This window comes from Dipodomys spectabilis, unplaced genomic scaffold, assembly GCF_019054845.1.
Source record: "Dipodomys spectabilis isolate Male_0828 unplaced genomic scaffold, ASM1905484v1 ptg000094l, whole genome shotgun sequence".
Lineage (NCBI taxonomy): Eukaryota > Metazoa > Chordata > Mammalia > Rodentia > Heteromyidae > Dipodomys > Dipodomys spectabilis.
In genome coordinates this window covers 4,965,094-4,992,962 of record NW_024870771.1, presented here as the reverse complement: position 1 = coordinate 4,992,962, position 27,869 = coordinate 4,965,094, and the positions used below count along the sequence as shown (strand labels likewise).

Genomic DNA, 27,869 nt, shown 5'->3' with positions numbered 1-27,869 from the left:
TGAGTACGGGTGAAGAAGGGACGTGGTACATTTTGTTGAAAACAATTTAAGCCAAACATGGTGGTGCCTTCTGTAACCCCAGCATTTGGGAGACTGAGGTAGGAAGATCAAGAGTGCTAGGCCACCCTAGCTACACAGTGAAAGCTTATCCTTAAAAAATGTTTTTTGGAAAAATCCATTTAAATAGTATCTAATCAGTGTAATACATTTATTTGCTATGAGTATGCCTGGCAATGTGTTTATTATATTTAGTATCTTTTATGGCTCGCTGGCTGCTGTATTCTGAGTTTGTCTCTTGTCTCTTTCAGAATGGCAGTTCGGAAAACTCTCATTCCTCCTCAGCCTCCTGAAGTGGCTAGTCCTCGAGTAGAGAGTGCCATGCGGAGCACATCAGGCTCTCCCAGGCCTGCAGGGTGAGCACACAAATGTTGTTACCACTGTCACTTTCAGTTACACATCACTGGGCATAGAAGAATCTTTTAACTATGGCTAGTTTCACATCATTTCCTCATGTCCTCGTGTGTGTGTGTGTGTGTGTGTGTGTGTGTGTGTGTGTGTGTGTGTGTGTGTGTGTGTGTGTGTGTGTGTGTGTGTGTGTGTGTGTGTGTGTGTGTGTGTGTGTGTGTGTGTGTGTGTGTGTGTGTGTGTGTGTGTGTGTGTGTGTGTGTGTGTGTGTGTGTGTGTGTACTTGAACTCAGAGCCTGGAAGCTGTCCCTGAGCTTTTTTGCTCAAGGCTAGCACACTGCACTCTACCACTTGAGCCACAGTTCCACTCTACCACTTGAGCCACAGTTCCACTTTTGGCATTTTGGTGCTTAATTGAAGATCAGTCTCAGACTTTTCTGCCTGGGTGGCTTTGAACAACATGCTTCAAACCATGGTCCTCAGATCCCAGCCTCTGAGTAGCTAGGATTATAAGTGTAAGCCACTGGCACTCAGCTTTTGTGAGGTATTTTAAAATCTAATTACACTTTCAGTATTTTATTTAGGTTGATAGTGGTGATGATTTTTTATTTTCATCTTTCGGTCAGTTCTGTTCTTCAGTCTTCCATGTTTGTCACTTGGATATATCTTTGGGAAACCAATATAGCCAAGCTACATACTTTGCAGCCTTCGTGGTGGTGATATGAAAAATCACTGATCGTGACTCTCATCTGTTCATTTCATAGTGACTTGAGAACTATAGAATTATCAATGTGTATGCTTTGTGCAGTTGTAGTTAAGTACACTACTGACTTAAATTTTGGGCAGTGTTGTAATGTAGTTAAACATACATATGTGAAATCACATGTGGATTATGTGAAAAGTAAGGACTGTCTCTTTATTAGGAATATAGAAGGAGCACAAAGGAAGACCAGCCAAGAGCAAGGGAGGGTGGTACAAGATAGCTTATAGGTATAATTGAGAGCCAGGTTGTATAGGGCCTTGTGAGCCATTGTGAAGCTTTTTTTTCTTCTGTCAATCATGGGGTTTGAACCCTGGGCCTGGGCGCTGTCCCTTAGTTCTTTAGCTCAAAGGTGAGCGCTCTACCACTTGAGCTACAGCACCACTTTTGGTTTTCTGAGTAATTTATTGGAGATAACAGTCTCACAGACTTTTCTGTCTGGGCTGGCTTTGGATGGGGGCTGGCTTTGAATGGCAATTCTCAGATCTCAGCCTTCTTTTTTTTTTTTTTTTTTTTTAAATTTTATTTTATTTGAGAACATACTGTACAGAGGGGTTACAATTACATGGGCAGGATAATGCATACATTTCTTACCAAGCATTGCAGCCTCCTCCTTTGTTTACCCTTCACCTCCCTTCCCAGCCTCCCCCCTCCCTCCCAACCAATCATATCCCCCCTCCCCCCCCCCCACCAACATTGTAAAGCTGGTTTTGACATGACATTTTGTACTTCTCATTGTTGCAACAGGTCCACCTGAATCCTTAAACGACTTGTTTGTCCCATCTCCTCCACATGTTATACTGACATCAAATATAGTGAAAGCGGGGGGATCTCAGCCTTCTGAGTAGCTAGGATTACAGGCATAAGCCACCAGTGCCCAGCTGCCTTTGGGTTTTATTGTGGATGAGATGGAGAACTGTTAGAGAGTTAAGTCGTAGGAGTGAAATGTTTCGACATTTTGTATGTTTGGTTTTTTTCATGGTGTTGGGGATTGAGCCCAAGACCTCACATTTGCACAAACTAGTAAAGCATTCTTACATACCCAGCCTCCTTTCCCCTTTTTTTTCTAAAGATCAAGCCTGGGTCTTTTATGTGTTCCACAAGCATCTACATTCGACCACTGAGCTGAACTCTGATCTAGTTTGGTTCTTTTTTGGAACAACATCGATATTAAACCTACTAACAATAGAAGTAAGATCAAATATCACTCATCCCATGCCCAGATTCATACATAAAAGTCATATGTCGAAAAATGACCCTTGGAAGATAGCTCAGTGGTAGAGTGCATGCCTTGCAAGCATGAGGCACCCTGGGTTCGATTCCTCAGCACCATATAAACAGAAAAAGCTGGAGGTGGCACTGTGGCTCCAGTGTTAGAGCACCAGCCTTGAGCTGAAGAGCTGAGGGACAGCACCCAGACCCAGAGTTCAGGCCCCATCACCGGCAAATAAGTAAGTAAGTAAATAAATAAAGGAATCTTCCCAGAATATATCAACTTCAGTGTTTATTTAAATATTACACATTGTACTTTGTAGCTATAAACTTTATAATGCCATTATAAATAAATCATTAAAATAAATTGCTTTACCTTTAAAAATGTATTCAATTGGATCAGCAAAAATGAGACATACTAAGTGAACATTTTGATCATAGTTGATTTTGGGAAAAAAAAAAAAAATGACCCTTGGGCTGGGAAGGTGGCTTAGTGGTAGAGTGCTTGCTTAGCATTCATAAAGCTCTGGGTTTAGTTCCTCAGTACCACATAAACTGAATAAGCTGGAATTGGCCCTGTGGCTCAAGTGGTAGAATACTAGCCTTGAGCAAAAAAAAAGCTCAGGGACAGTGCCCAGGCCCTGTGTTCAAGCTTTAGGACTAGCAAAAAAAAAAGAAGAAGCTGGGTGCTGGTGGCTCACGCCTGTAATCCTAGCTACTCAGGAGGCTGAGATCTGAGGATCATGGTTCAAAGCCAGCCCAGGCAGGAAAGTCCGTGAGACTCTTATCTCCAATAAACCATTATAAAACCGGAAGTGGCGCTGTGGCTCAAGCGGTAAAGCGCTTGCCTTGAGCTGAAGAGCACAAGCCCAGAGTTCAAGCCCCATGACCGACCAAAAAAAAAAAAAAAAGGAGAAAGAAAGAAAAAAAGAAAAGACAAGACCCTTAGATGGAAATGGGATCGTCAGAGATGTGATTCATTAAGATGAGGTCATACTGAGCATGAGCCCCCAGTCCTACTTTCTTACATTAAAGGGAAATGAGGACACAGACACAAACACAAGAGAGCACTATATGAACATAAAGGCAAAGTAACAGCACTAAAATTTAGCCACGTGCCTGTGGCATACATATATACATAATTAATTATATAATATTATATAATTACATATTACATTTTCTTAATCTTTACCATTTAAACTTGATAAACTGTACTGTATAATCTCAGGTCTGACAGTTGTGATATGTAATAGTGTATATATCAGTTATTTTTCCAAGATGAACATATTTGGGACTAAAGAAAAAAACAGAGCACCTGCCTAACAAGCACAAGACTCTGAGTGCAAACTTCAGCATTACCCCTCAAAATTGACAAAACTATTCCAGGAGAGCAGCTATACCATTCTGACATCGTGCAAGACATCCTTTTATTGTACAACATTGCTATTAAACTCATTACTGCTATGAAGGGTTTTTTTTTTCCCCACACTTAATATTGTGGTAGAGCGCTAGCCTTGAGCACAAAAGCTCAGGGACAGTACACAGGCCCAGGAATCAAGCCCTAGGACTAGCAAAACAAGAAAACATCAATAAAATGAACTTTAACAGGAATTGTACTGAACCCCTTTGGACAACTGTTCAAAGAAAATTTTAAAAATATTGTTTAAAACTTCAGTGTGTGTGTGTGTGTGTGTGTGTGTGTGTGTGTGAAGGTATTGTGGTATTGGTTTGCATACTTGTCATCTACACCAATACCTCTACCTTGCACCAATACTATGAATTGAACCCAAAGTTTCATGCATTGTTAGGGCAGGAACTCTACTACTGAGCTACAATCTCTGGCCTTTTTTTTTTTTCCCCCAGTCGTGGGGCTCAAACCAGGTTGTAGGGCCCTGAGCGCTGTCCCTCAGCTCTTCAGCTCAGGGCTATTGCTCTACCACTTGAGCTACAATGCCACTTCAGGTTTTCTGGTGGTTTATTGGAGATAAGGAAAGTCCTGCCTGGGCTGGCCTTGAACCGCAATCCTCATATCTCAGTCTCCTGAGTAGCTAGGATTACAGGCGTGAGCCACTGGTGCACAGCCTCTGGCCCTTTCTTGTTTTGAGACAAAGTCTCACTAAATTGCCCAGGCTGACCTAGGACTTGTTAACTTGCTATCCTGCAAAATGTCTGGGATTTACAGGCATGTGCCATCATACCCAGCTCTGTGTACTCTTTAGTGTGTGTTCATTAGTTGTATTTTTTTGTCTTCTTTCTCTTTGGTGTTTTTTTAGGTTTACTTTTTTTGTTATTTGATTTGTGCATTCTTTTGTTTTTATTTTGTAGGTTTTGTTGTATATTTTTAGACCAGGTATGTAGCCCAGTCTGCCCTTAAAATCATTCATTATCTTCCTGCCTCAGCCTCACTAATGCTGGGATTACAGGTGTGTATCATGGTGCCCAGCTTTCTTTTGCCCATTTTAATAGGATTACATGCTTTTCTTAGTGTTGAATTTTTTTTTTATTTTTTTTTTTAGTTTTTTTGCCGGTTTCAGGACTCATACTCAGGGCCTGGGCACTGTCCCTGCACTTCTTTGTGCCCAAGGCTAGCACTCTACCACTTGAGCCACAATACCACTTTTTACTTTCTGAGTAGTGTAGTAGAGATAAGTCTCACAGACTTCCTTGTCCAGACTGACTTTGAACCACAATCCTCAGATTCTGAGCCATTTAAGTGCAAAGTTGAATAGTACTACTGCACAGTATTACTTGCAGTATTGTGCTTAATGCCGTGAAATGCTGCTGCTCCAAAGCAGATCTTCAGATCCTTCTCATTGTCCCACGTGTATATTCTACCCATGAAAAACCACTTCTCTTCCTTCTGTTCCTAACTCCTGGCCGCCATAGTTCAACTGTTCCTTTTATGAATTGGACTACAGGAACTTCATATGCTTAAAATCAAATAGTATTTGGAAGTGTGCTGTGGTTCAAGTGGTAAAGCACTTGCCTTGAGAAGATATTGGCAAGGAAATGGGCACTATCATCATTTGTTGCTGGTGGGAATAGTGCTTCCATGGGAAAAGAATTTGGCCATTCCTTAAAAAGTAAACATAACTATCACGTAACACAGGAACTCCACTCCTGTTATATACCCAAGAGAAATTGTTTAAGTTGCAAATAACCTAATGTCTACCAACAGATGAATGAACTGATAGTGATGCTAATATTAGTATTCCATCCACTACATAGAATATTATTCAGCCATTAAAAGGAATGAAGTACTAATACATGCCACAACTTAGACAAATCTCAGAAACATACTGTGAAAGAAATCAGATACAAAAGACCATATATTTCACAGTTCCTTTCATATAAAGAGACAAGTAAACAGGAAGCCAATTAGAAGTAGCCAGGGAATGAGGGAAACAGAGTGGGTGGTATCTATCTGTAAGCTGGTATTGGTGGCTCATGCCTGTAATCCTAGCTACTCAGGAGGCAAGATCTGAAGATCACAGTTCAAAGCCATCCTTGGCAGGAAAGTCCATGAGACTCTTATCTCCAATAAACCACCAGAAAACTGAAAGTGTTGCTGTGACTGAAGTGGTAGAACGCTATCCTTGAGCTGAAGAGCTGAGGGACAGCGCCCAGGTCCAGAGTTCAGACCCCACGACTGACCCCCCCCCCCCAAAAAAAAAAAAAACGGTATCTATCTGTGTGGGAGAGACTCTTTCCGGTGAAAAAAGAGGTTATATTTACTGGAAAAAAAAAATAAGGGGGCTAGGAAGGTGGCTCAGTGGTAGACCGCCTGCCTTTCTTGCATGAGGGCCTGGGTTGGATTCCTCAGTACCACATAAACAAAAAGAAAAAAGCTGGAAGTGGCACGGTGGCTCAAGTGGTAGAGCGCTAGCCTTGAGCTGAAGAGCTGAGGGACAGCGCCCAGGCCCAGAGTTCAGGCCCCATGACCAGACCCAAAAAATAAATAAATAAATAAATAAGAAACTAAAGGCAATGTGCAATTGAGTTCTACGGAAAATAGTACCTAGAGTACATAAAAGTTGGATGGGGCTGGAAAGGTGTCTCGGTGGTAGAGTGCTTGCCTTGCATGGTCCTGGGTTCAATTCCTCAGCACCACATAAACAGAAAAAAACCAGGAGTGGTGCTGTGGCTCAAGCACTAGAGCACTAGCCTTGGGCTGAAGAGCTGAGGGACAGTGCACAGGCCCAGAATTCAAGCCCCACAACCGACAAAAAAAAAAAGGTTGGCTGGGAAGGTGGCTCAGTGGTAGAGTGCTTGCCTTGTATGCATGAGGCCCTGAGTTCAATTCCTCAGCACCACATAAGCAGAAAAAGCCAGTAGCACTGTGGCTCAAGTGGTAGAGTGCTAGCCTTGAGCTGAAGAGCTGAGGGACAGCACCCAGGCCTAAAGTTCAGGCCTCACCACTGACCAAACAAAAAAATGTAGGTGGTTTGTGTGTTTCGTTACTTTGAGTCACAACAAATGTTCTTTGTTGTTGTTTTGTTTTTGTTTATGCATTTTGTTTTTGTTTATGCCTTTACTGTGGCTTGAACTCAGAGCCTCAAACTCTTCCTTGTCTTTTTAGCTCAACGCTTACGTTCTACCACTTGAACTACAGCTCTACTCACAAATATTTTTTGTTACCTTAAGTTAATTGAATCACTGCTTATAAAAAGTTGGTGAGGCAATAGCTAAGATACGGAAATAGCCAAGATGCCCCACAATAGAGGCGTGGATCAAAAAAAAAAAGTGATACTATACACAATGGAATTTTCCACAGCCATTATAAAGAATAAAATAATGCCATTGCAAGGAAATGGATGAAACTAGAACAAATCATGTTAAGTGAGGTAAGCCAAAACCAGAGAGACAGACAGCACATATTCTCCCTGATATGCAGAAGTTAGATCTAAAATGCACAGGGATATGAAAAATTACACAGGATTCTAGATTCTCAAATAGTGAGAACAAAAGAGCATAGTCTTAGGAGAGAATCACAGAGGTGCACTACCCAAGCGCCTCTTCATATGTATATAAAATAATACACATACTGAAACGAACTCCAAAGATTTTTTAAAAAAAGGTATTTTTTCTTAATTTGTTTTTTCTTTTTCTGATGGCTGTATTATTTACCTTATATAAGGTATACTCACGTCCACATCTGTAAGACCAGGGGACAGGGGGGCCCACAGAATCCAAGGAAAAAGGGTGGAAAAGTGCAGCAGTAGAGTACACTGGACATTGATGAAAGCGAGGTATTCAGCTCATGGGTGGAGATGGGAGAGAATGAGGGAACAGATGACACTGTGTGAAAGGAAATGTACTTATTACCTGATTAAGTAAATGTAATCCTGCTGTATATCACCTCTAAAATAACAATAAATTTTTAAAAAATAGATACAACCTAGGGTTGAAGAATGTAAACTCCAAAATAGATGTCCTCAATTAAAAAAAGTTGGTGAGGGCTGGGAATATAGTTTAGTGGTAGAATGCTTGCCTAGCATGCATAAAGCCCTGGGTTTGATTCCTCAGTACCACATAAACAGAAAAAAAAAACCAGAAGTGGCGCTGTGGCTCAAGTGGTAGAGTGCTAGCCTTGAGTAAAAGAAGCTCAGGGACAGTGCCCAGGCCCTGAGTTCAAGTCCCAGTACTAGCTGGTGGCTCATGCTGTAATCCTAGCTGCTCAGGAGGCTGAGATCTGAGGATCACAGTTCAGAGCCAGCTTGGGCAGAAAAGTCCCCATAAGACTTTTATCTCCAATAAGTGACTCAAAAGAGTGGGAAGTAGCGCTGTGGTTCAAGTGGTAGAACACCAGCCCTTAGCACAAAGGCTCAGGGACATTGCCCAGGCCCTGAATTCAAGCCACAGGACCAGCAAAAAGAAAAAGTTGGTGACAGTATGAGGAATACATAGTATTTTCAAAAGCTGAATCCTGAACTAGAATGTGTAGTTGAGGGTAGAGCTCATAGAGTAAATAATATTTGAATTCCCTTTCAAAGTTACCTTAAAAGTTGAACATCTAGGTCTGGGAAGGTGGCTCAGTGGTAGAGCGCTTGCATGCCTGAGGCCCTGGGTTCGATTCCTCAGCACCACATAAGCAAAAAGAAAAAAAGCCGGAAGTGGTATTGTGGCTCAAGTGGTAGAACACTAGCCTTAAGCTGAAGAGCTGAGGGACAGCGCCCAGGCCCAGAGTTCAGGCCCCACGACCAGACCCAGAAAAAAAAAAAAAGAAGAAAGTTTCAGTTGAGTGATTTACAAAAATATCCCTCCTCTGAAATGTTGCAGTGTTCTCTTATCTGGTACATGTGATTTTCTTTCAGTGCCAAACCTAAATCCGAAATCCACATGTCCATGGCCACGCCGGTCACTGTGTCCATGGAGACCGTATCCAATCAGAATAATGACCAGCCCACCATTGCAGTCCCTCCCACTGCCCAGCAACCTCCACCGACCATTCCAGCCATGATTGCTGCAGCCAGTCCCCCGTCCCAGCCAGCTGTCGCCCTCTCAACCATTCCTGGAGCCGTCCCCATCACTCCACCCATCACTACCATTGCAGCTGCACCACCACCACCAGCCACTGTGGGTGGCCCTCTCTCGTCCGTTCTGGGTCCTCCCATTCCTGAAATCAAAGTGAAGGAAGAGATAGAACCAGTGGACATCATGAGGCCAGTTTCTGGTAAGTTGACTCACAAAACATCCTCCCTGTTTGTTGCTGCTTTCCCATTTTTCCAGTTTCCTATATAGAGTTCAAACTTGTGTAGCCATCAGCCAGAAAGCCCCAACTTTTTGATGTTCATTTTAAATGTTGCATTTTATCCATTTTATTAATCGTGAAACTTCCTTTGCTGCCGTCTTATGATTTTTATTTCAAATTAAATTCATGGGAGAGATTTCCTAGGCACATTCTTCAATATAGCTGATCTTACATTCACTAAAAAAAAAAAAAAAAACAAGCAAAGTGTTGCGGTTCCTGCCTGTAATTCCAGCAATTGGACAACCAAGCAGATTGATTTCAACTTCTAGGTCAACTTCAGTCTGTAGAGTAAGACCCTTTCTTGGAAGAAGAGGAAGAAGGAAGGCGCTCTCCTAAAACAGATTAATATATAGTCATAACTAAGTACTGAAATTAATATTTCTTTCACTGTCAAATATTGTTTTATGTGATAAGATTTATAGTTTTGAAAGTATTGATAAATATACGTGTGATTAGTAAAATCTTAAAAATTATTTATTATTCCTTTCCTTCTTTCTCTTAACTCCAGCCTTTTCTAGTTTGTGAAAGTCAAATCAATTTGGAGGCTTGCTTTTTTTGTTTTGGTTTTTTTTGGGTGGGGGGAGATTTAGTTAAGCATCTTACTGTTGTTTTTAAAATTATATATCATGGGTATTTTCTGAGTACAACAGTAATACAGTGTTCAAAAAGGCAAATCCACTGTGAAAATCAAGTTATTTTGTGCTTCAGTTACCCAATACTATGTACCCTTTCAGTGTAGAGGCCTCTTTCCCATGTTTTTTGTTCAGTAAGAGGTATGGTTCTATGTCCGTAGTTTTTTAAACCTGTTGTTTACTTTCTTTTTGTTAGAATACATTAGTTGTACAAGAGCAGTTCCATTGGGACGTTTCCACACATGTACACAATGTATCCCAGTCAACTTCACCTCCTCTGTCCCTTGTCCTGGCTGTCCCACTCTCTTTCCCCCTTGTCAAAACAATTTCAGCGGATTTCATTTTCCTTTCATACATGTAAATAACCCCTCTGACCATATTCATCCTCATTTACTCTCTCCATTAGCCCTTCCCACTCTGGCTAGTATCCTCACTCCCACTTCCCTGCTATTTTTTTAAGTGTGTATTAACTGCACCAAGGGGTTTCACTTTTGCATTATTTAAGCCATGAAAATATCCTCCCATGATCCCAGAGGGGGAATGAAATGCTCTCAGTTTTGCTGTTTGTCTGCTCTCTCGTTTACGTAGTTCTCCTTACCTGCCTGTGCCAGAAAGCTGACGGTAATCCTGCCTCAACCTGTAAGGCTCTACAGGAAGAATTACTCTCACACCAACCGTACAGCCTTACATAAAACAAGTACCTCTCCATCCTCTCACTTGCTTCTGTTCTAATCGGGGAGACAAAATGACTTACAGACACATGGTTTCTTTATGTATGTATGTGTGTATGTGACAAGTGCTCTGTGTGTAGTGAATAGAACAGGGACAAAATGGAATGTTGAGGTTTATGATTGATAGTAGTCAACTTTTAATTGCTGTGACAAAATAATGACCAAGAAACGGTTGAAAGAGGGAATTTATTTTGGCTCATCATTTCAGAGATTTCCACCATCCTGATGGGCAGGGCATAGTGGAACAGAGCAACTCACATCATGGTGACCAGGAAGGAGAGAAACATGGCTGTGTTAGCAGGCCGCCTACAGCCTCTGCCTTTCCCATTTTTATTCCTTTTGCTCTCTGTGGACCCTAGTCTGGGGGATAGTGTCACCCACATTCAAAACAAGGTCTTTCTCCGTTAGTCTCTCAGCTTCATGGCCATTAAGATGTGAGACCTCTGCCCCACCCTGTTTCTGTCTGTTTATGCTTTCTCCAACACAGTAGAACCCAGTCAGCATGGACTGAAAGAAACTTCTACACTATGAGCCAAAATGAAGCTTACTTCTTTCATCATTGCTTTCCTTAGGTCTGTTGTCACAGTGATTGAAAAAGACTAACACAGGGCTGTAACTTTAGTGAGGTTTTAAGAGAATGGCTCGCTGTGGAACTGACTGAGTAGAGACATGACTTCAGTGAAGTGTTGGTCCTGGCCATACCTGGCAAAACAGCTTCCAGGCCTAGAAAGCAGTTCAGTGCAAATGCCTGGAGACAGTCATCTATCTGCCTGATGTGCGCCAGATTAGCAAAGAAATGGAAGTAGCTGCAGCCAAGTCAAGTATTGGAGTGATGATAGCAAACAGGTCAGAGAACGAAGTACCTGGCCAAGCAAGGCCTCGGGCCTGTGTAAGAACTTTGAAGCTGATGGGCACCGGTGGCTCAAGCCTGTAATCCTAGCTACTCAGGAGGCTGAGATCTGAGAATCACAGGTCAAAGCCAGCCTGGCAGGAAAGTCCGTGAGACTCTTATCTCCAATAAACAACTAGAAAACCAGAAGTGGCCCTGTGGCTGAAGTGTTAGAGCGCTAGCCTTGAGCTGAGCATCAAGCCCCACGACCGACAAAAACAAACAAAAAAAAACAAAACTTGGAAGCTGCCAGGTTTGAGGGGAAGCTGACAGGAATGCCCAGGGCTCCCTTGGTTTTGAAGAGCACATTATGGGGGGCTCTGTAGAGAAAAGGCTATTGGAGCAAGAACAGAGCCAGGAAGACATGCATAGAGGCTGGCGACTTTATTTCAGGGAAAAAGTGAAGTCATAACTGAAGTAGTAGTAGTAGTAGTAATAGTATTGAGGTAGCTGGATTCTGGAGGTTTTGTTCATTATTTTTTGTTTTCAGTGCTAGGAATCAGACCCAGGACCTTGAATATGTTAGACAAACTGAGTTACACCAAACATAGGTTGCTGAGTATCAGGGAAGAGCATGTGGTACTTGGCCTTAGTACCAGGAAGCTACAGGGCTGCCATCATCTGAGATAGGGATCACAGGACCATATTTTGAGAGAGAGAGAGAGAGAGAGTGTGTGAGTTGAAGGTCTGGTGTGTGTGTGTGTCTGTGTCTGTCTGGTTGTGTGTGTGTGTGTGTGTTATTAAGTAGTTGTACAAAGAAGTTACAGTTCCATAAGTCAGGTTATGAGTACAATGCTTCTTGGTCAATATCATTGTTTCCTTCATGTTCCCCTATTCTCCTCCTCCTGTCCCTATCCTCAAGTTACATAGTTCAATATTTGCATAATGTACATTGAATATAATGATTGCATTTCTCACCCTTCCTCTCCTGGAGGTTCACTTTCAGTATAGTAAACTTGAGATGTCTAATTAGCATCCACATGTAGATATCAGATAGTTGGATACATGATCCTGGCTTTTGGAATGAAAGATGAAGCTGCAGATACAAATGTAGGGAAGGGTCCTAGTGTATTTGTTATAGTATTTAAAGGTGTGAGCCTGGATGAGTTGATGAAGTCATTAGAGAAATAAGCATCAATAAAAACAGAAGCAATATTTAACCTAAACCCTAGGGCTCTGCATCATTATGAGGTAGAGAAAGGTAAGTTAGTAGAGGAGACTAAATAAAGAGACCAGGATGATCAGAAAATGGCTGGAAGTATGAAATGGTCTGTAAGGCAAGAACTAAAATATTTCTGAGAAAAAGTATGATTGACTAGATCATACATGATTAAGAAATCAAGGAAGCCGGGCACTGGTGGCTCACGCCTGTAATCCTAGCTACTCAGGAGGCTGAGATCTGAGGATCGCGGTTCAAAGCCAGCCCGGGCAGTAAAGACCGTGAGACTCCTATCTCCAATAAACCACTAGAAAACCGGAAGTGGCGCTGTAGCTCAAGTGGTAGAGCGCTTGCCTTGAGCTGAATTGCTGAGGGACAGCGCCCAGGCCCAGAGTTCAAGCCCCACGACCGACAAAAAAAAAAAAGAAGAAATCAAGGAAGCTGGGGACTGAGCCATGCTTTGGATTCCACTGTGTAAGGCTCTTGAGCCATTTTCATGTAATAATGAAATGTAATAAACCATGTCTGGGAGAACATTTAAAAGAAATCTGGGATAGAAATAGAAATACTACATACAAAGAACTTTTTTCTTTCTTTAGTGGAAACCCTATTATCACTGAGTTAAATTTCTTTTGTTTTTTATTTTGTTGTGTTTGAAACAAGGCCTGCTATGTAGCCCAGAATGGCTTCAGACTTACTGTGTGTGCCCTAAGTTGGCTTCAAACTTGGAATCTTCCTGCCTCAGTCTTTGAAGGACTAGGACATAATTTGAGGAGTTTGTTTGAAAGGAATGGGGGGAAAGAAAGGGCAAGTGACTGAAGATAAATGATGTTAAGAGGAAGTTTTTATCATTTCAGAATTGCCTTGCGGGGGTTGGGGGCTCATGGGGCTTGAACTCTGGGGTTGGACGCTGTCTGTCTCTGTGCTCTTCAGCTCAAGGCGAGCACTCTACCGCTTGAGCCACAGTGCCACTTCCGGTTTTCTGGTGGTTTATTGTAGATAAGAGTCTCACGGACTTTCCTGCCCGGGCTGGCTTTAAACTTCAATCCTCAAATCTCAGCCTCCTGAGTAGTTAGGATTACAGGCATGAGCCACCAGCACCTGGCCAGAATTGCTTTTTTGTGTGTGTTGCCAGAAACAAAACCCAGAGTCTCTCCTTGTGAGACTGGCCAGTACCCAGAGTCTCTCCTATGTGAGACGCCAGTACTCACTGTGCTGCACCAGCCCTAAGTTCGCTTAGCTAGTTCATAGTCAGCTAGTTAGTTAGATAAAGGGGGGGAAGCAGTATTTTAACAAATGCTTCACATCCTGATTGCTTGGTCTTGTGATTTTGGCAGGTGATGAGACAGTATATCATGGCAGAAGGGAATGGTGTAAGAAAGCTGTCCACCTCATGGTGTCCAGGAAGCAGAGAAGGGACCAGACACAAGATAGAGTTTTCAAAGGGAGGGCCACGGTGCTCTTTCCAAAAAGGCAATACCTCCCAAATGTGCTTCACATTAGCAACTACGTTTTTATCATATGATCTTTAGGAGGGACATTTCCGATTGAAACCCTGTAACTAAGGCTTTGCCCTAGCCACTGAGGCACAGTGTTTCAACAGGTCCAGGGTTGCTCCAATGCCCAAGTCCAAAGTTTCCTCTGACAGAGCTAGGCATGGTGGTGCACATGGTAATCCTCCTTGGAAGATAGAAATCAATCTGAAGGATCTTGGTTTTAGGCCGGCCTAAAAAGTTAGTGAAACCTTATCTCAACACATAAGCTAGGAATGGTTATGACATCTGCAATCCCAGCCACAAAGAAGCATAAGTAGGACTGCATTCTGAGGGTACTCCTGGGGGAAAAAAATGTTAGACCCCATTGGAATGACTAATTAAACCAAAAAAGGACTTGGGAGCCAGATGCTGGTGGCTCACACCTATAATCCTAACTACTTAGGAGGCTGAGATCTGAGGGATCATGGTTCAAAGCCAGCCCAGGCAAAAAAAAAAAAGTCTGTGTGAGTCATATCTCCAATTAAGCATCAAAAAAGCCAGAAAGTAGAGCTGTGCCTCAGGTGGTAGAGTACAAGCCTTGAGCAAAAAAAAGGCTCAGGGACAGTGACCCAGCCCTGAGTTCAAACTCCAGTACCACCAAAAAATAAAAATCTTAGCTGGGTGCCAATGGCTCACTCCTGTAACATAGATACTCAGGAGGCTGAGATCTGCGGATTGCAGTTCAAAACCAGCCTGGGCAGGAAAGTCCATGAGACTCTCATATCCAGTTAACCACCAGAAAACTGGAAGTGGCACTGTGGCTCAAGTGGTAGAGCACTTGCCTTGAGCTGAAGAGCTGAGGGACAGTGCCCGTGCCTAGAGTTCAAGCCCCACAACCAACAACAACAAAAAAAATCAAGTCTCAAAGGCAGCTCTCTGAGCCCATTGGGAAAAAAAAAAATCAAAAAGCTAGTTACATAATTCCAATAGACAAAGGTACAGTGCAAACACCCCATTCCAAGAAGGAGAAATAAAAGCATAGGGATCAAAATATAATCTAAGGGGCTAGGAATGCTTACCTCCCATGCATAAAGCCCTGGGTTCAGTTCCTTGGTACCACATTAAAAAAAATAATAAGGTCTGGAAGGTGGCTTCATGATAGAGTGCTTGCCTTGCATGCATGAGGCCCTGGGTTCCATTCCTTAGCACCACATAAGCAGAAAAGGCCAGAAGTGGCGCTGTGGCTTAAGTGGTATGGCGCTAGCCTAGCCTTGAGCTGAAGAGTTAAGGGACAGCACCTAGGCCCAGAGTTCAGGCCCCACAACTAACAAAAAATTAATAATAATTATTATTATTATCTAAAACCAGCATGGAAACATGAAATCTTGGTTCTGGAAGAGTCATGAGGGCACACTGTGGTAGAACATGGTTCCAAAAGGGCCCAGATGGCCCATCTCTTTGGCTTTGCCAGTTAAGAGTCTACAAGGACCACTCTTTTTGGCTGATCTGCCCACTTCCTTTAGCTTTCCTTGGCAGATTTTCCATGTCCCTTGCTTCCCCAGTATTCTAGAGTCTCTGCTGCATCTTCAGCTTCACTCACAGCTTCCTACATCACCCTCTCAGACCTGCCTGTAGGAATTCCAATCCCTTCTGCACTTTGCCTGGCTTCCCAGGCTTTCCTTTGAAATCTGGAAACTTTCATGATCCCAGAACTCTTGCATTCTGCCTGCCTACAAAACAATAATTGAGTGTCTTTTTGCTATAGGGAGCAGTTTCCAGGCCCTGTTAGTCCACAGCTCCTTAGCCTTGGAGTGCCAAGATGGCTGGGACAGGCATGCAAAGAGTTTACCCTTTACACCCTTGAGCCTGTGGTGGCTGTGACATGGCCAATTTCTGGGATGTTCTTCATGCTAAGTGCTTAACTTCTAATCTCTTTAGTAATCATTCCTTTCTTGGCCCCAACATTTCATCTTCATTTCTAGCCAAACTACAAGTTTTTCAAATCTTTCCACTCAGCTTTATATTGCCTAGACAAGTTCTTTGCCAGATTGTAACCCAAGTGTCCTCTAGTCCATTTCCCAGTAGAGTCCTCATCTCCACCTGATGTCTCATGAATCTGCCTTTACTCTCTGCATTTCTGTCAGTATTCTGGTTTTCTGAGCTCCCACCAGATTTAACTATCAAGTTTTGCTTACAAACACTTCTGCATAACCTGATTAGGTACAGTCACAAAAACTATCCCACTTATCAGTACCAATTTCCTATGTTAGTCAGCTTTCCACCACTGTGACAAAATACCCAAGAAAAAACAACAACATAAAAAAAAAAAGGAATGGGTTTCAAAGGTTCATGATTGCTTGGCTTCATTGCTTTGGGGCTATAGTGTAGCAGTACCACATGGCAAAGGGCATGGTAGAACATAATCTCATGCTACCCAGGAAACAAAGAGAAAGCAGCAAAGTTTTGTCTTTTTATTAATGAGATGAAGAATATTAATATAAATTACATCCTCTACAGAAGGGAGTTTTTTTTGTTGTTGTTGTTGTTGTTTTATCAGTCATGGGGCCTGAACTCTGGGCCTGTGCACTGTCCCTCAGTTCTTCAGCTCAAGGCTAGTGCTCTATCACTTGAGCCACAATGCCATTTCTGGCTTTTTCTGCTTATGTGGTGCTGAGGAATGGCACCCAGGGCCCCATGCATGCAAGGCAAGTGCTCTACCACTGAGCCACCTTCCCAGCCCCAGGAAGAATTTTTTATGTAAGAGAAAAAGCAAACCAGGCTCTGGTGACTTATGCCTGTAATCCTAGCTACTCAGGAGGTTGAGATCTGAGGATCACTGTTCAAAGCCAGCCCAGGCAGAAAACTCCATGAGACTCTTACCTCCAATAAACTACTCAGAAAACCAGTGGTGCTGTGGCTTAAAGTGGTAGAATGCTAACCTTGAGCAAAGAGCTCAGGGACAGCGCCTGTGCCCTGAGTTCAAGCCCCATGACCAGCAAAAAGAAGAAGAAAAAGCAATGAGAATTGCTAGACAGCATTTGAAGAAGTGGATCCAGTGTGTTCCTGAAGGGGGGGGGGGGGGGGGTAGCTTTGCTAGAGGAATGGAGGAAGGGAGACCAGTCATAGAACAAGTGGGAGATATAATGTTGGGAATGTATTTACTTCTGATTGATTCCATTTCAGTGAAATATTGCAAGATAATCTTCAAAGGGTACTGGTAGAGGAAGAGGAAGTGAAGGTGTGAAAGGTCATATGGGGGGAATTGAATGTGGCAAACATGACAGGATTGCAGGTGAGGCTAGTCAGCATTGTTTTGTCTATAGCTGTATTGAGCTAAAAAGATGCACCTCTTGTGTATTGATAAGTGAAAATAATAATGCAAGAAGAGAAACAATTCCTAGAGAATTAGATGCTAGAAATTGAGATTTGAAGCAATTTACAATTACTAGTTATGACAAAGTTTAGGATGTAATTATTGGCAGTGGGTAGCTAAGGTTGGGTAGAGAAGACAAATGTAGCAAGTAGTTATCAGAATAAGAGTTCAACCCTGAGGGCTTTTTATTTCAGTGCAGTACAGTTGTGAAGAGCCTGTCTCTGTCAACTCCTAGCCCTGCCACTTCATATTTGTGTGCACTGTGCCACACTTTCTCATCTGTGAATTAGAGGAATTGTGATAATCTGTACTTATTCGAGTTTTCAAGATTGTGAATGAATAGGTTACTTACTAGGAATTTGTGTTTTAAAGGCCAGATAAATAGTCACTTAAACATGAAGGCTTTTATCTCCCTTGAAGCAAGTCAAGGGACTTATCCAGGAATGCTATGTGGGCGCCAAGTCACTTAAGGATCCAGGCCATGCACAACACTGAGGGCTTAATCTTCATGCTTTTAATTCAAGGTAGCTGCTGGAGCTCCACACACGACATCTGGGAACTAGGGCACAGAAGGAAAGCAAGTCACTAAAAGTGCTACAAAACTCTGCTACTTCCAACTCATCTGTACACACTTGTGAGGGAAGCTAAGAAATACATTGTTTAACCAAAGTGGCATGTCAGCGTGTGGGGGTTCTAGAGTTAAGCAAGGTGAAGCTCTGGGACATTAAGAAGCATCCATTAGAGTCTTGCATAGTGTGGAGTCCATAGAAGACTGCACAGATGTTAACCATCCACCCTGTCTTAGTGGGTGCTAGTGGTGGAAGTCAAGTGAAGCTTCCTATCATGTCTGGGTTCTCATGATGTATGTGCTCCATTTCCTCTGACAGCAGTTCCTCCATTAGCTACCAACACTGTGTCTCCATCTCTTGCATTGCTGGCAAACAACCTGTCCATGCCTACAAGTGACCTACCACCTGGTGCCTCTCCAAGGAAAAAGCCTCGAAAGCAACAGCATGTGATCTCAACAGAAGAAGGGGACATGATGGAGACGAACAGCACTGATGATGAGAAATCCACTGCCAAGAGTCTATTGGTGAAGGCGGAGAAGCGCAAGTCTCCTCCTAAGGAGTATATTGGTAATAGCCACTGAGACTAATTGTCTCCTGGCCTTGTCCACTTCAGACCAAGTCTATCCCAGAGCATTCTTCCATAGACACTTTTCAATGGAAGGTCATTTACTGGGAGCTAACCTGGAATAGTGTTAAAAATGTATAATCAGGCTGGGAACATGGCTTAGTGGAAGAGTGCTTGCCTAGCATGTGCGAAGCCCTGGGTTCAATTCCTCAGTACCATATAAACAAGAAAGGCCGGAAGCGATGCTGTGGCTCAAGTGGTAGAACACTAGCCTTGAGCAAAAGCAGCTAAGGGACAGCACCCAGGCCCTCAGTTCAAGGCCCAGAAATGGGGGGGGGGGGGGTAATAAGCTACCTAAATGCCTTCTTTTCATCCTTTTTTAATAGATGAAGAAGGTGTGAGATACGTCCCAGTGCGTCCAAGACCTCCCATTACTCTTCTTCGTCACTATCGGAATCCCTGGAAGGCTGCTTACCACCACTTCCAGAGGTACAGTGACGTCCGGGTCAAAGGTTAGTTTCCCCAGAAACAGTATTAATTCATGCATTGGTATGACACGTCAGTATGTTCTCACAATAGAAGAGAGCAACAGAGTCCCAGCTCTATCCCCAAAACAAAAACCACAGGACTCCTGTGCTGATGGCTCAAGTTTCTAGTCCTAGCTGCTTAGGAGGCTGAGATCCAGAGAATTATGGTTGGAAGCCAGCCTGGGAGAAAAGTCCATAAGACTCTCCAAATAACCAGCCAAAAAGAAGGTCTAGAACTATGACATTAAGTGGTTGAGTGCCAACTGGGCAAGTTATCTGTCATCTAGAGGTCCTGAGTTCAGCTACCCTCCCCATACCACACAACACCTAAATAAATAAATAATCCTGGCTGGGAAGGTAGCTCAGTGGTAGAGCACTTGCCTTGCATGCATGAGGCCCTGGGTTCGATTCCTCAGCACCACATAAGCAAAAAGAAAAAAGCTGGAAGTGGCGCTGTGGCTCAAGTGGTAGAGCGCTAGCCTTGAGCTGAAGAGCTGAGGGACACTGCCCAGGCCCAGAGTTCAGGCCCCATGACCGAACCCAAAAATAAATAAATAAATAATCAATCAATTAATCAATCAATTCTGGTCAAATAGGTAAGTGAGACATACAGCCTTGGTTTTAATAAAAATCTGTTTTAACAGTGCCCTAAGTGCTAGTTGATTAACCTCCTTAGTCCCCTGAGTAGTGAGAAGGCTACATTACAGTATCTCAGGAAAACTAAAAGATTTATGGCCCTGAGAAATCTTCTATTTGGGTATGTGTATACTAATCACTTTCTTTGCTGTTAAGCTTTAGTTGAACTGTTTGGCATAAGCTTCAAAATGCATAAAAATAGAATAATTAAACCATTAAAATTATTTGAAAGGAATGGGGGAGGGATACAAGAAAGAATAATGGAAAGGGATCTCAAGTTCAACCAGAAAGAAAATAGAAACATGATAGTGCATGCTTCTAAGCAATTGAAATTCCTACTACTTGTTTGAATGCCTAGAATATGTGACCTATTGCTTACCAGCCTCTGTTGTTTCTGCTCAAATGTTTACTGATAATTACATTGATAGCCCCTTGTATATGAAGTTTCTTTTTTTCTCTTTCATGTTGAGTGTTTTTCTCATTGTCTTGACTTTAGGGATTTTTACTAAGACGTGTCAGTTTATGGTTCTAGTTGCATTTTTTTAATATTTTTATTGTTATTATAAAAGTGACATACAAGGGGTTACAGTTATTAAGTTAGATGATGAGTACATTTCCTTTTGGGGGGGGACAGGAGAGGGTTAGGGCTTGAACTCAGGGCCTAGGCACTGTCTCTGAGCTCTTTTGCTTAAGGCTGTTTCTCTACCACTTTTGAGTCACAGTGCCACTTCTGGTTTTCTGGTGGTTTATTGGAGATAGAAGTCTCATGGACTTTCCTGCCCCAGCTGGCTTTGAACTGCGAGCCTCAGATCTCAGCCTCCTGAGTAGCTAGGATTATAGGTGTAAGCTACCAGCACCCAACAAGAGTACATTTCCTTTTGGAAAATGTCACCCCTTCCAACGCTTTCTTCCAGGTTTTCCCTCTCATCACCACCGACAAGTTGTATAGTTCATTTTCACTATATGTAGTGTCTAGTGAGTGCTACTGCTTTATCGATTCACCTTTTGTCCTTCCATATCTTTGTTCCCCCTTACCCTCCCAAAGACAGATTAAGAAATGAGACAAAAAGAAAAGAAAACAAGGGCTGGGAATGCGGCTTAGTGGTAGAGTGCTTGCCTAGCATGCATGAAGCCCTGGTTTTGATTCCTTAGCACCACAAAAACAGAAAAAGCTGAAAGTGGTGCTTTGGTTCAGATGGTAGAGTACTAGTCTTGAACAAAAGAAGCTCAGTTCCCAGGCCCTGAGTTCAAGCCTCAGGACTGGCTAAATAACTAAATAAATAAATACAAAGGGAAAACCCTCTCATTTCTATTTCCTGGAGTTCATTTCAGTAAACATTACTTTATAGGATCAGAAGCACATAGGCATTGTGCCTCACCCTCCCCTAGGAGTGTCCTTTGATCTCACTGTGTGAATGTGTGTTTTAGATGTAGCTTCCGAGTACTGTTTGTTTTTTGTGTGTGTACTGGTACTAGGGCTTGAACTGGGGGCCTCTTGTACTGCTTAGCTTTTTTGCTCACAGCTGGTGCTCTACCACTTAAGCTATGCTTCCTGTCCAGCCTTTTTGCTGGTTAATTAGAGATTCTTATGGACTTTTTCTACCTTGATCCTCCACGTCCTACCTTGAGCCTTGTTCCTCCCCTCTAGGTCTCGGCCTTCTGAGTGGCCGGATTTACGGGAATAGTTTATCAGTGCTCAGCTTACTTAAAAGTTGTTTTTTTTTTTTTTTTGAGGGGGGGGGCGTCCAGTTGTGGGGCCTGAACTCTGGGCCTGGGTGCTGTCCCTCAGCTCTTCAGCTCAAGGCTAGCACTCTACGACTTGAGCCACAGCGCCACTTCCGGCTTTTTTCTTTTTGCTTATGTGGTGCTGAGGAATCGAACCCAGGGCCTCATGCATGCAAGGCAAGCGCTCTACCACTGAGCCACCTTCCCAGTCCCCGCTTAAAAGTTTTTATAGTGTACATTAGTTGTACAAGCTGGGTGCTGATAGCTCTCACATGTAATCGTAGTTACTCGGGAGACTGAGATCTGAGGATTGCAGTTGGAAACCAGCTGGGCAAGGAAGTTCATGAGACTATTTTATCTCCAATTAACCACCTAAAAGCTGGAAGCAGAGCTGTGTCTCAAGTGGTAGAATGCCAGCCTTGAGTGAAAAAGCTCATGGATACCACCAAGGCCCTGAGCTCAAGCTCCAGGACTGGCACCAAAAAAAAAAAAAAAATGAAGGTTTCATTGTAACATTTCCATACATATATTCTCTTTATCTCTCCCCTTTATCCCTCCTTTCTATTTGCATTTATAATTACACATGTAACTCCTTGAGATTCTTGGGTATAGGTAAATTTCAATAAAATTTGTGGAGTTTTCTTCACTTTTTAGTATTTCTTCACCATTTCATCCCCTTTCACACATGTATCAGTTTTGCAATGCTGAAGCTCCTCCAAAGCGTCATCACTTTCCTGTTCATGATGGCTGTCACTCTGTCTTCAGGTACACTAATTCTTTCTTGTATCTCTTCAGATCTACTGGTGATTTTTTAAATTTCACTTACTGTTCTTTTCACCTCCAGAATTTCATTCTGGTGGTTTTTTGGTTTTGGTTCCTCCATTGATACTCTCAATTCCATTTGCCATTGTCAGCTTACTTCTTTCTTTCTTTTCAGTCTTTAGTGCTGTGAACATACTTATTGTTGCTATTAGAAATAGTTTTCTCGGGCTGGGAAGGTGGCTCAGTGGTAGAGTGTTTGCCTTGCATGCATGAGGCCCTGGGTTTGATTGATTCCTCAGCACCACATAAGCAAAAAGAAAAAAGCCGGAAGTGGCGCTGTGGCTCAAGTGGTAGAGTGCTAGCCTTGAGCTGAAGAGCTGAGGGACAGCGCCCAGGCCCAGAGTTCAGGCCCCACGACTGGACCCAAAAAAAAAAAAAGAAGAAATAGTTTTCTCTTTAATTAAAAGTATGGTAATACTCAATGACAGTTTCTGCTATTTGCTTTCCTCCTGGGAATAGGAGTGGTACTTTACATTCTTTCCATGTTTGTTTGTTTGTTTCTATGTCTCATAGCCATTTGTTGGAAACTGAGCAAGTTAGATACTGAATTGAAGCAACTCTCAGTGCTGGTCTCCTCACTTTGTGCTAATGTTGTCATCTGCTTTAACTAGCAAAATTGACAGCCATCCACCACCCTTCACCACTGAATTCTGCAAAGTGTTCTGTCTTCGATGATGCTCGTAGACATAGCTTTGGACACACCCACAACCATCCTGAAATGACAGTGGCTTTAGTAGAGTGTTCCTTTACTTTTTCTTGTTTTGTCTACTGTTTGCAGTAGTGCTAGGACTAAAAATCCTGTATAAAATGAATCCAATCAAATTGTAGAATAGTTTTAAGGTTAGTATTTCATATTTGTTCTGTTCTCAGAACTCTTTCCAGCTGTCTTTTTTTTTTTTTTTTTTTTTTTTTGGGGTCCGGTCATGGGGCCTGAACTCTGGGCCTGGGCGCTGTCCCTCAGCTCTTCAGCTCAAGGCTAGCGCTCTACCACCTGAGCCACAGCACCACTTCTGGCTTTTTTCTTTTTGCTTATGTGGTGCTGAGGAATGGAACCCAGGGCGTCAGGCATGCAATGCAAGCGCTCTACCACTGAGCCACCTTCCCAGCCCCTTTCCAGCTGTCTTGTTCTTTGCTTTCCCACAAACTAGCCTGCTCACACATCTGGGCTGTCTTCACCACTTACATAGTGAATTTCCTCCTAGTCCCTTCCCCACAACCTCTGAGTGAACTCCTCTACATTCTTGCAAATAGAGTCAGTTCTTTTGGGCAGAGGGTCACCTTTTCACAATCTATTTCTCTTTCCCCCAGGCATAATCTCTGAATCTGGCTGTTGATAGGTTGGGACATTGCAAGCCTCTCTAAGTGAGGTCTGGCTTCAGGAGATCAATACTTGTGGAAGGGCAGGAGAAGAGTGGGCAGTAAAGTCTTGGCTTGCTCCTAGCATAACACTACCAACTCATAAGCCAGAAGAAAAGCTGAGCCCAGTGTTGTCAACACGCCTCACCTAAGGTACAGGTGCTCACCTGGCTGGGTTGCATAGGGAAGAAGCCACACCTCTGTGCACCCAACCAGGACTTAGCTTCCGTAACCAGTAGCTGGAGCTCAGCTTAGTTCAAGAGGAAAGCTTAGGAGTAGTAGAGAGCAGTAAGCTGCTTAGGACTGGAAGCTATGGGTCCTAGTAAGCAGGAATGGAGTCTTGCTTTGCTAAGCTAGAAGAGAGGACAACAGCCACAGTTTAGGTTCATGTATACACTCCCAGCAACTAATGAAATTTGAGATTTTCCTAAATAGATTTCTCTTCATTTGCCGTTGGCAGGAAGACCATTTACCCACATTCTCTCCTGTGTCTGGCCTCAGACTATGATACTTCCACTCACAAATTCCCCATAGCTGGGGTAACAGGCCCATGCCACATAAACAAAAATTTCCCCTCCTTTTTATTATTGTATGCTAATTGTACAGAGGAGTTTCATTTTAATATTTCCATAGGTACGTTACAGTACATTACTGTTCTTTGATCTAATTCATTCTATTACTCTTATTCCCCTTTTTACAATTTTTACAGGTTTTATTACAGTTGTCATACATGTGTATAAAGTCACACTCACCTTATTGATTGAGATAGGTCTCACTACCTTTTTGAGCTTTTCATCCTTCTGAGCCTCCTGATCTGTGACTCCTGAGATCAAGGATCACAGGCCCAATCTGTACACAGGGTTGTGTGTGGTTCTCTTCATTTATGCTAGGAATGGAGTTACTGGGTTGTATGGTAATTCTACATGTAATGAATATTTCTAAAATATCTGTAGTATTTTGCAGTTCACAATTTGTGAAGGGTCTAATTTTTCCACATCCGTAAGAGTACATAAAATTGTCCATTTTTTAAATTATAGTTACTCTAGGGTGTTTAAAGTGGTACTTCATTTTGTCTTGCATTTTCCTAATGACAAGTAATGATAAGTAACTTTTCAAGTATTTATTGGTGATTTCTTACCCTTCATAAAAGAAATGGCTGAAAAAAAAAAAAAAAAAAAAAAGAAATCTCTGGGAAGAAAATGGATATAAGAATGTTACATGTATGCTTCATCCTCATGGATATTAAAAGCCAGTTACATATAAAATTGCTAAAACAAGAAATAGAAAAAAAAAAAAAAAAAAAAAAAAAAAAAAGAAATGGCTGTACAAATCCTTTATTTTTTTTTTAATATGTGTCCTTTTATTATTGAGTTGACTCTTAGAGGTAAGAATTCTATGTATTGCAGCTATATCTCTCTACTACCTTTACAACTTCCTATGATTCTGCAGTTATTTCAAGCTAAAATAAAATGTATATGATACATACAGAGGTGCAGGTAAAACTAGTAAAATCTCTGTAAGGTTTGTTGATTGCAGCAGTGTTATAGTTGTGGTACTATAGCTACATCTTAATGTTATCATTGGATGAAATTAGGTACAGAATAAATAGAATCTGTTTCCTTTTTTTGAGATAGTCTCTGTGTAGCATGTGTAAGCCACCAACCAGCCTGACATGGCTTCATTATTTCTTATAATAAATGTGAAAATGGCCAAATACTGGTAGCCATGCCTGTAATCCTAGCTACTCCAGAGGCTGAGATCTGAGGATCTCAGATTCAAAGCCAGCCCGGGCAGAAAAGTCTGTGAGACTCTTATCTCCAGTTAACCACCAGAAAAACCAGAAGTGGCACTGTGGCTCAGAATAGCAGAACTGCTCACCTTGAACTGAAGAGCACAGGGGCAGCACACATCCAGGCCCAGAGTTCAGGCCTGACGACCAATTCAAAAAGTGAAAAGGCTGGAATAGCAGTATACACCTTTCATTCCTAGCACTCTGGTGCCTGAGCAACATTGTGAATTCAAGGCCAGCTTAAGTTTTGTAGCAATACAATGAATAAAACAAAATAGAGAATAAAAAACTACATGTGAATTTGAAATTATCTTAGAAAGTAAAAAAATGATTAAAATCATGTGTTAGTACTTAAATATCTACCAACTGGATAGGTTTTGTTGTTGTTTGAGGGAAATTTTGGGTGGGGTAGGACTTGAACTATGCTTGAACACAGGTTTTGTGGGGTTTTTGTGGGTTTTTTGTTTTTGTTTTTTCCTCACGGTTAATGCTATAGTACCTGAGTCATAGCTCTAGCAAAAAGTTTCTTAAAGGGGCTGGGAAGATGGCTCAGTGGTAGAGTGCTTGCCTTGCATGCATGAGGCCCTAGGCATGCATGAGGCCCTAGGTTCGATTCCTCAGCACCACATAAGCAGAAAAAGCCAGAAGTGGCACTGTGGCTCAAGTTGTAGAGTGTTAGCCTTGAGCTGAAGAGCTGAGGGACAGTGCCCAGGCCTAGACTTCTGGCCCTACAACTGACAAAACTTCGTAGAATTTCCCAAAAACCTAGATAACACCAGAACTTCATACTTACATCTACATATGCTCCTAAGCATCATGCATCATAGAGGGATCAGGCCCTGCTAATTGAGAAGACTTTTCCCTTTTCTAAGAGGGTAGGATGTTGGTTTATTATCTTGTTAGCTCACCAAATTAGCAGAGTATATATTCAAAGCTGTCTCCTGAGTGGATAAAAAACTTTTGTTGTTATTGTTGACCTGTATTCCTAATGACTTAAATACAGATAGCTTATTTAAAGATGTTACTTAATTTAAAAATAAATAAAATTGGGCTGGGAAGGTGGCTCAGTGGTAGAGTGCTTGCCTTGCATGCATGAGGCCCTGGGTTCGATTCCTCAGTACCACATAAGCAGAAAAAGCCGAAAGTGGTGCTGTGGCTCAAGTGGTAGACCGCTAGCCTTGAGCTGAAGAGCTGAGGGACAGCGCCCAGGCCCAGAATTCAGGCCCCACAACCAACCAAAAAAAAAAAAAAAATTAAAAAATAAAGTAAAATTAAGCTGGTGCCAGTGGCTTCCACCTATAATCCTAGCTACTCAGGAAGCTGAAATCTAAGGGTGTTTGAAGCCAGCTCAGGCAGGAGGGTCCATGAGACTCTTAGCTCTAATTAACCACCAAAAATCTGGAAGTAGAGCTATGACTCAAGTGGTAGAGTGCTAGCCTTGATTACAAAAACCCAGGAACAGTGCCCAGGCCCTGAGTTCAACCCCAGAACCATCACATGCACACATGAGAGAGACAGAGAGACAGATGGTGCTATCATTTACTCTGCTTGAATGCAATAATTTACCATTTTTGTGTGTGGGTGGGTTCTGGGGCTTGAACTCCACCATTTGAGCCACAGCACCACTTTCAGCTTTTTCTGAGTAGTTTATTAGAGATAAGAGTCTCACAGATGGCTGGGAAGATGGCTCAGTGGTAGAGCGCTTGCCTTGCATGCCTGAGGCCCTGGGTTCGATTCCTCAGCACCACATAAGCAAAAAGAAAAAAGCTGGAAGTGGCGCTGTGGCTCAAGTGGTAGAGCGCTAGCCTTGAGCTGAAGAGCTGAGGGACAGCGCCCAGGCCCAGAGTTCAGGCCCACGACCGGACCAAAAAAAAACAAAAAACAAAAACAAACAAGAGTCTCACAGACTTTGCTGCACGGGCTGCTATCGAACTTCCGTCATCAGATTTCAGCTTCCTGAGATTAGCTCGGATTACAGGCATGAGCCACTGATGCCCTTCAACTATTTAGCTTTTATAACAATTTAAAAATATACTTATTTTATGTGGTTTCAGAGGAGAAGAAAGCTATGTTGCAAGAAATAGCTAATCAGAAAGGAGTATCCTGTCGTGCTCAAGGATGGAAAGTCCACCTCTGTGCTGCCCAGTTACTACAGCTGGTAGGTGCCACCCTAGAAGCTACTACTCAAGCTACGATGAAAGGACGCTAGAGACCTCCATCTCAAAGCATTTCTTTTAAGTAATTCAAAAGTAGCAGGATCTCTGTGTGCTGCTCTATAGAATTATGGGCATTGTGGATTAAGATTCTGTTCTAAAACTTTTTTTTTTTTGGTTGTGGGGCTTGAACTCAGGACCTAGGCACTGTCCCTGAGCCTCTTTGTGCTCAAGGCTAGCTCTCTACCACTTGAGCCACAGTACCAATTCTGGCTTTTTTGAATAGTTTATTAGAGATAAGAGACTCACAGGGATTTTTCTGCACAGGCTAGCTTCCCTG

General features: G+C 42.5%; 1 protein-coding gene across 4 annotated transcripts in view; it reads left to right on the top strand.

The window, feature by feature from the left end:
- Sap130 (Sin3A associated protein 130) overlaps positions 1–27,869 on the top strand; it is a 102,946-nt gene that overhangs the window by 72,624 nt on the left and 2,453 nt on the right. For 2 of the 4 annotated variants that reach the window (XM_042685226.1, XM_042685225.1), the window contains exons 15-19: positions 309–413; positions 8,692–9,050; positions 18,275–18,523; positions 18,908–19,033; positions 27,431–27,534. In XM_042685226.1, coding sequence (XP_042541160.1) covers positions 309–413; positions 8,692–9,050; positions 18,275–18,523; positions 18,908–19,033; positions 27,431–27,534 — 943 coding nt within the window. The remainder of the gene's footprint in view (positions 1–308; positions 414–8,691; positions 9,051–18,274; positions 18,524–18,907; positions 19,034–27,430; positions 27,535–27,869) is intronic. The other 2 variants (XM_042685229.1, XM_042685228.1) reach the window with 1 other exon arrangement.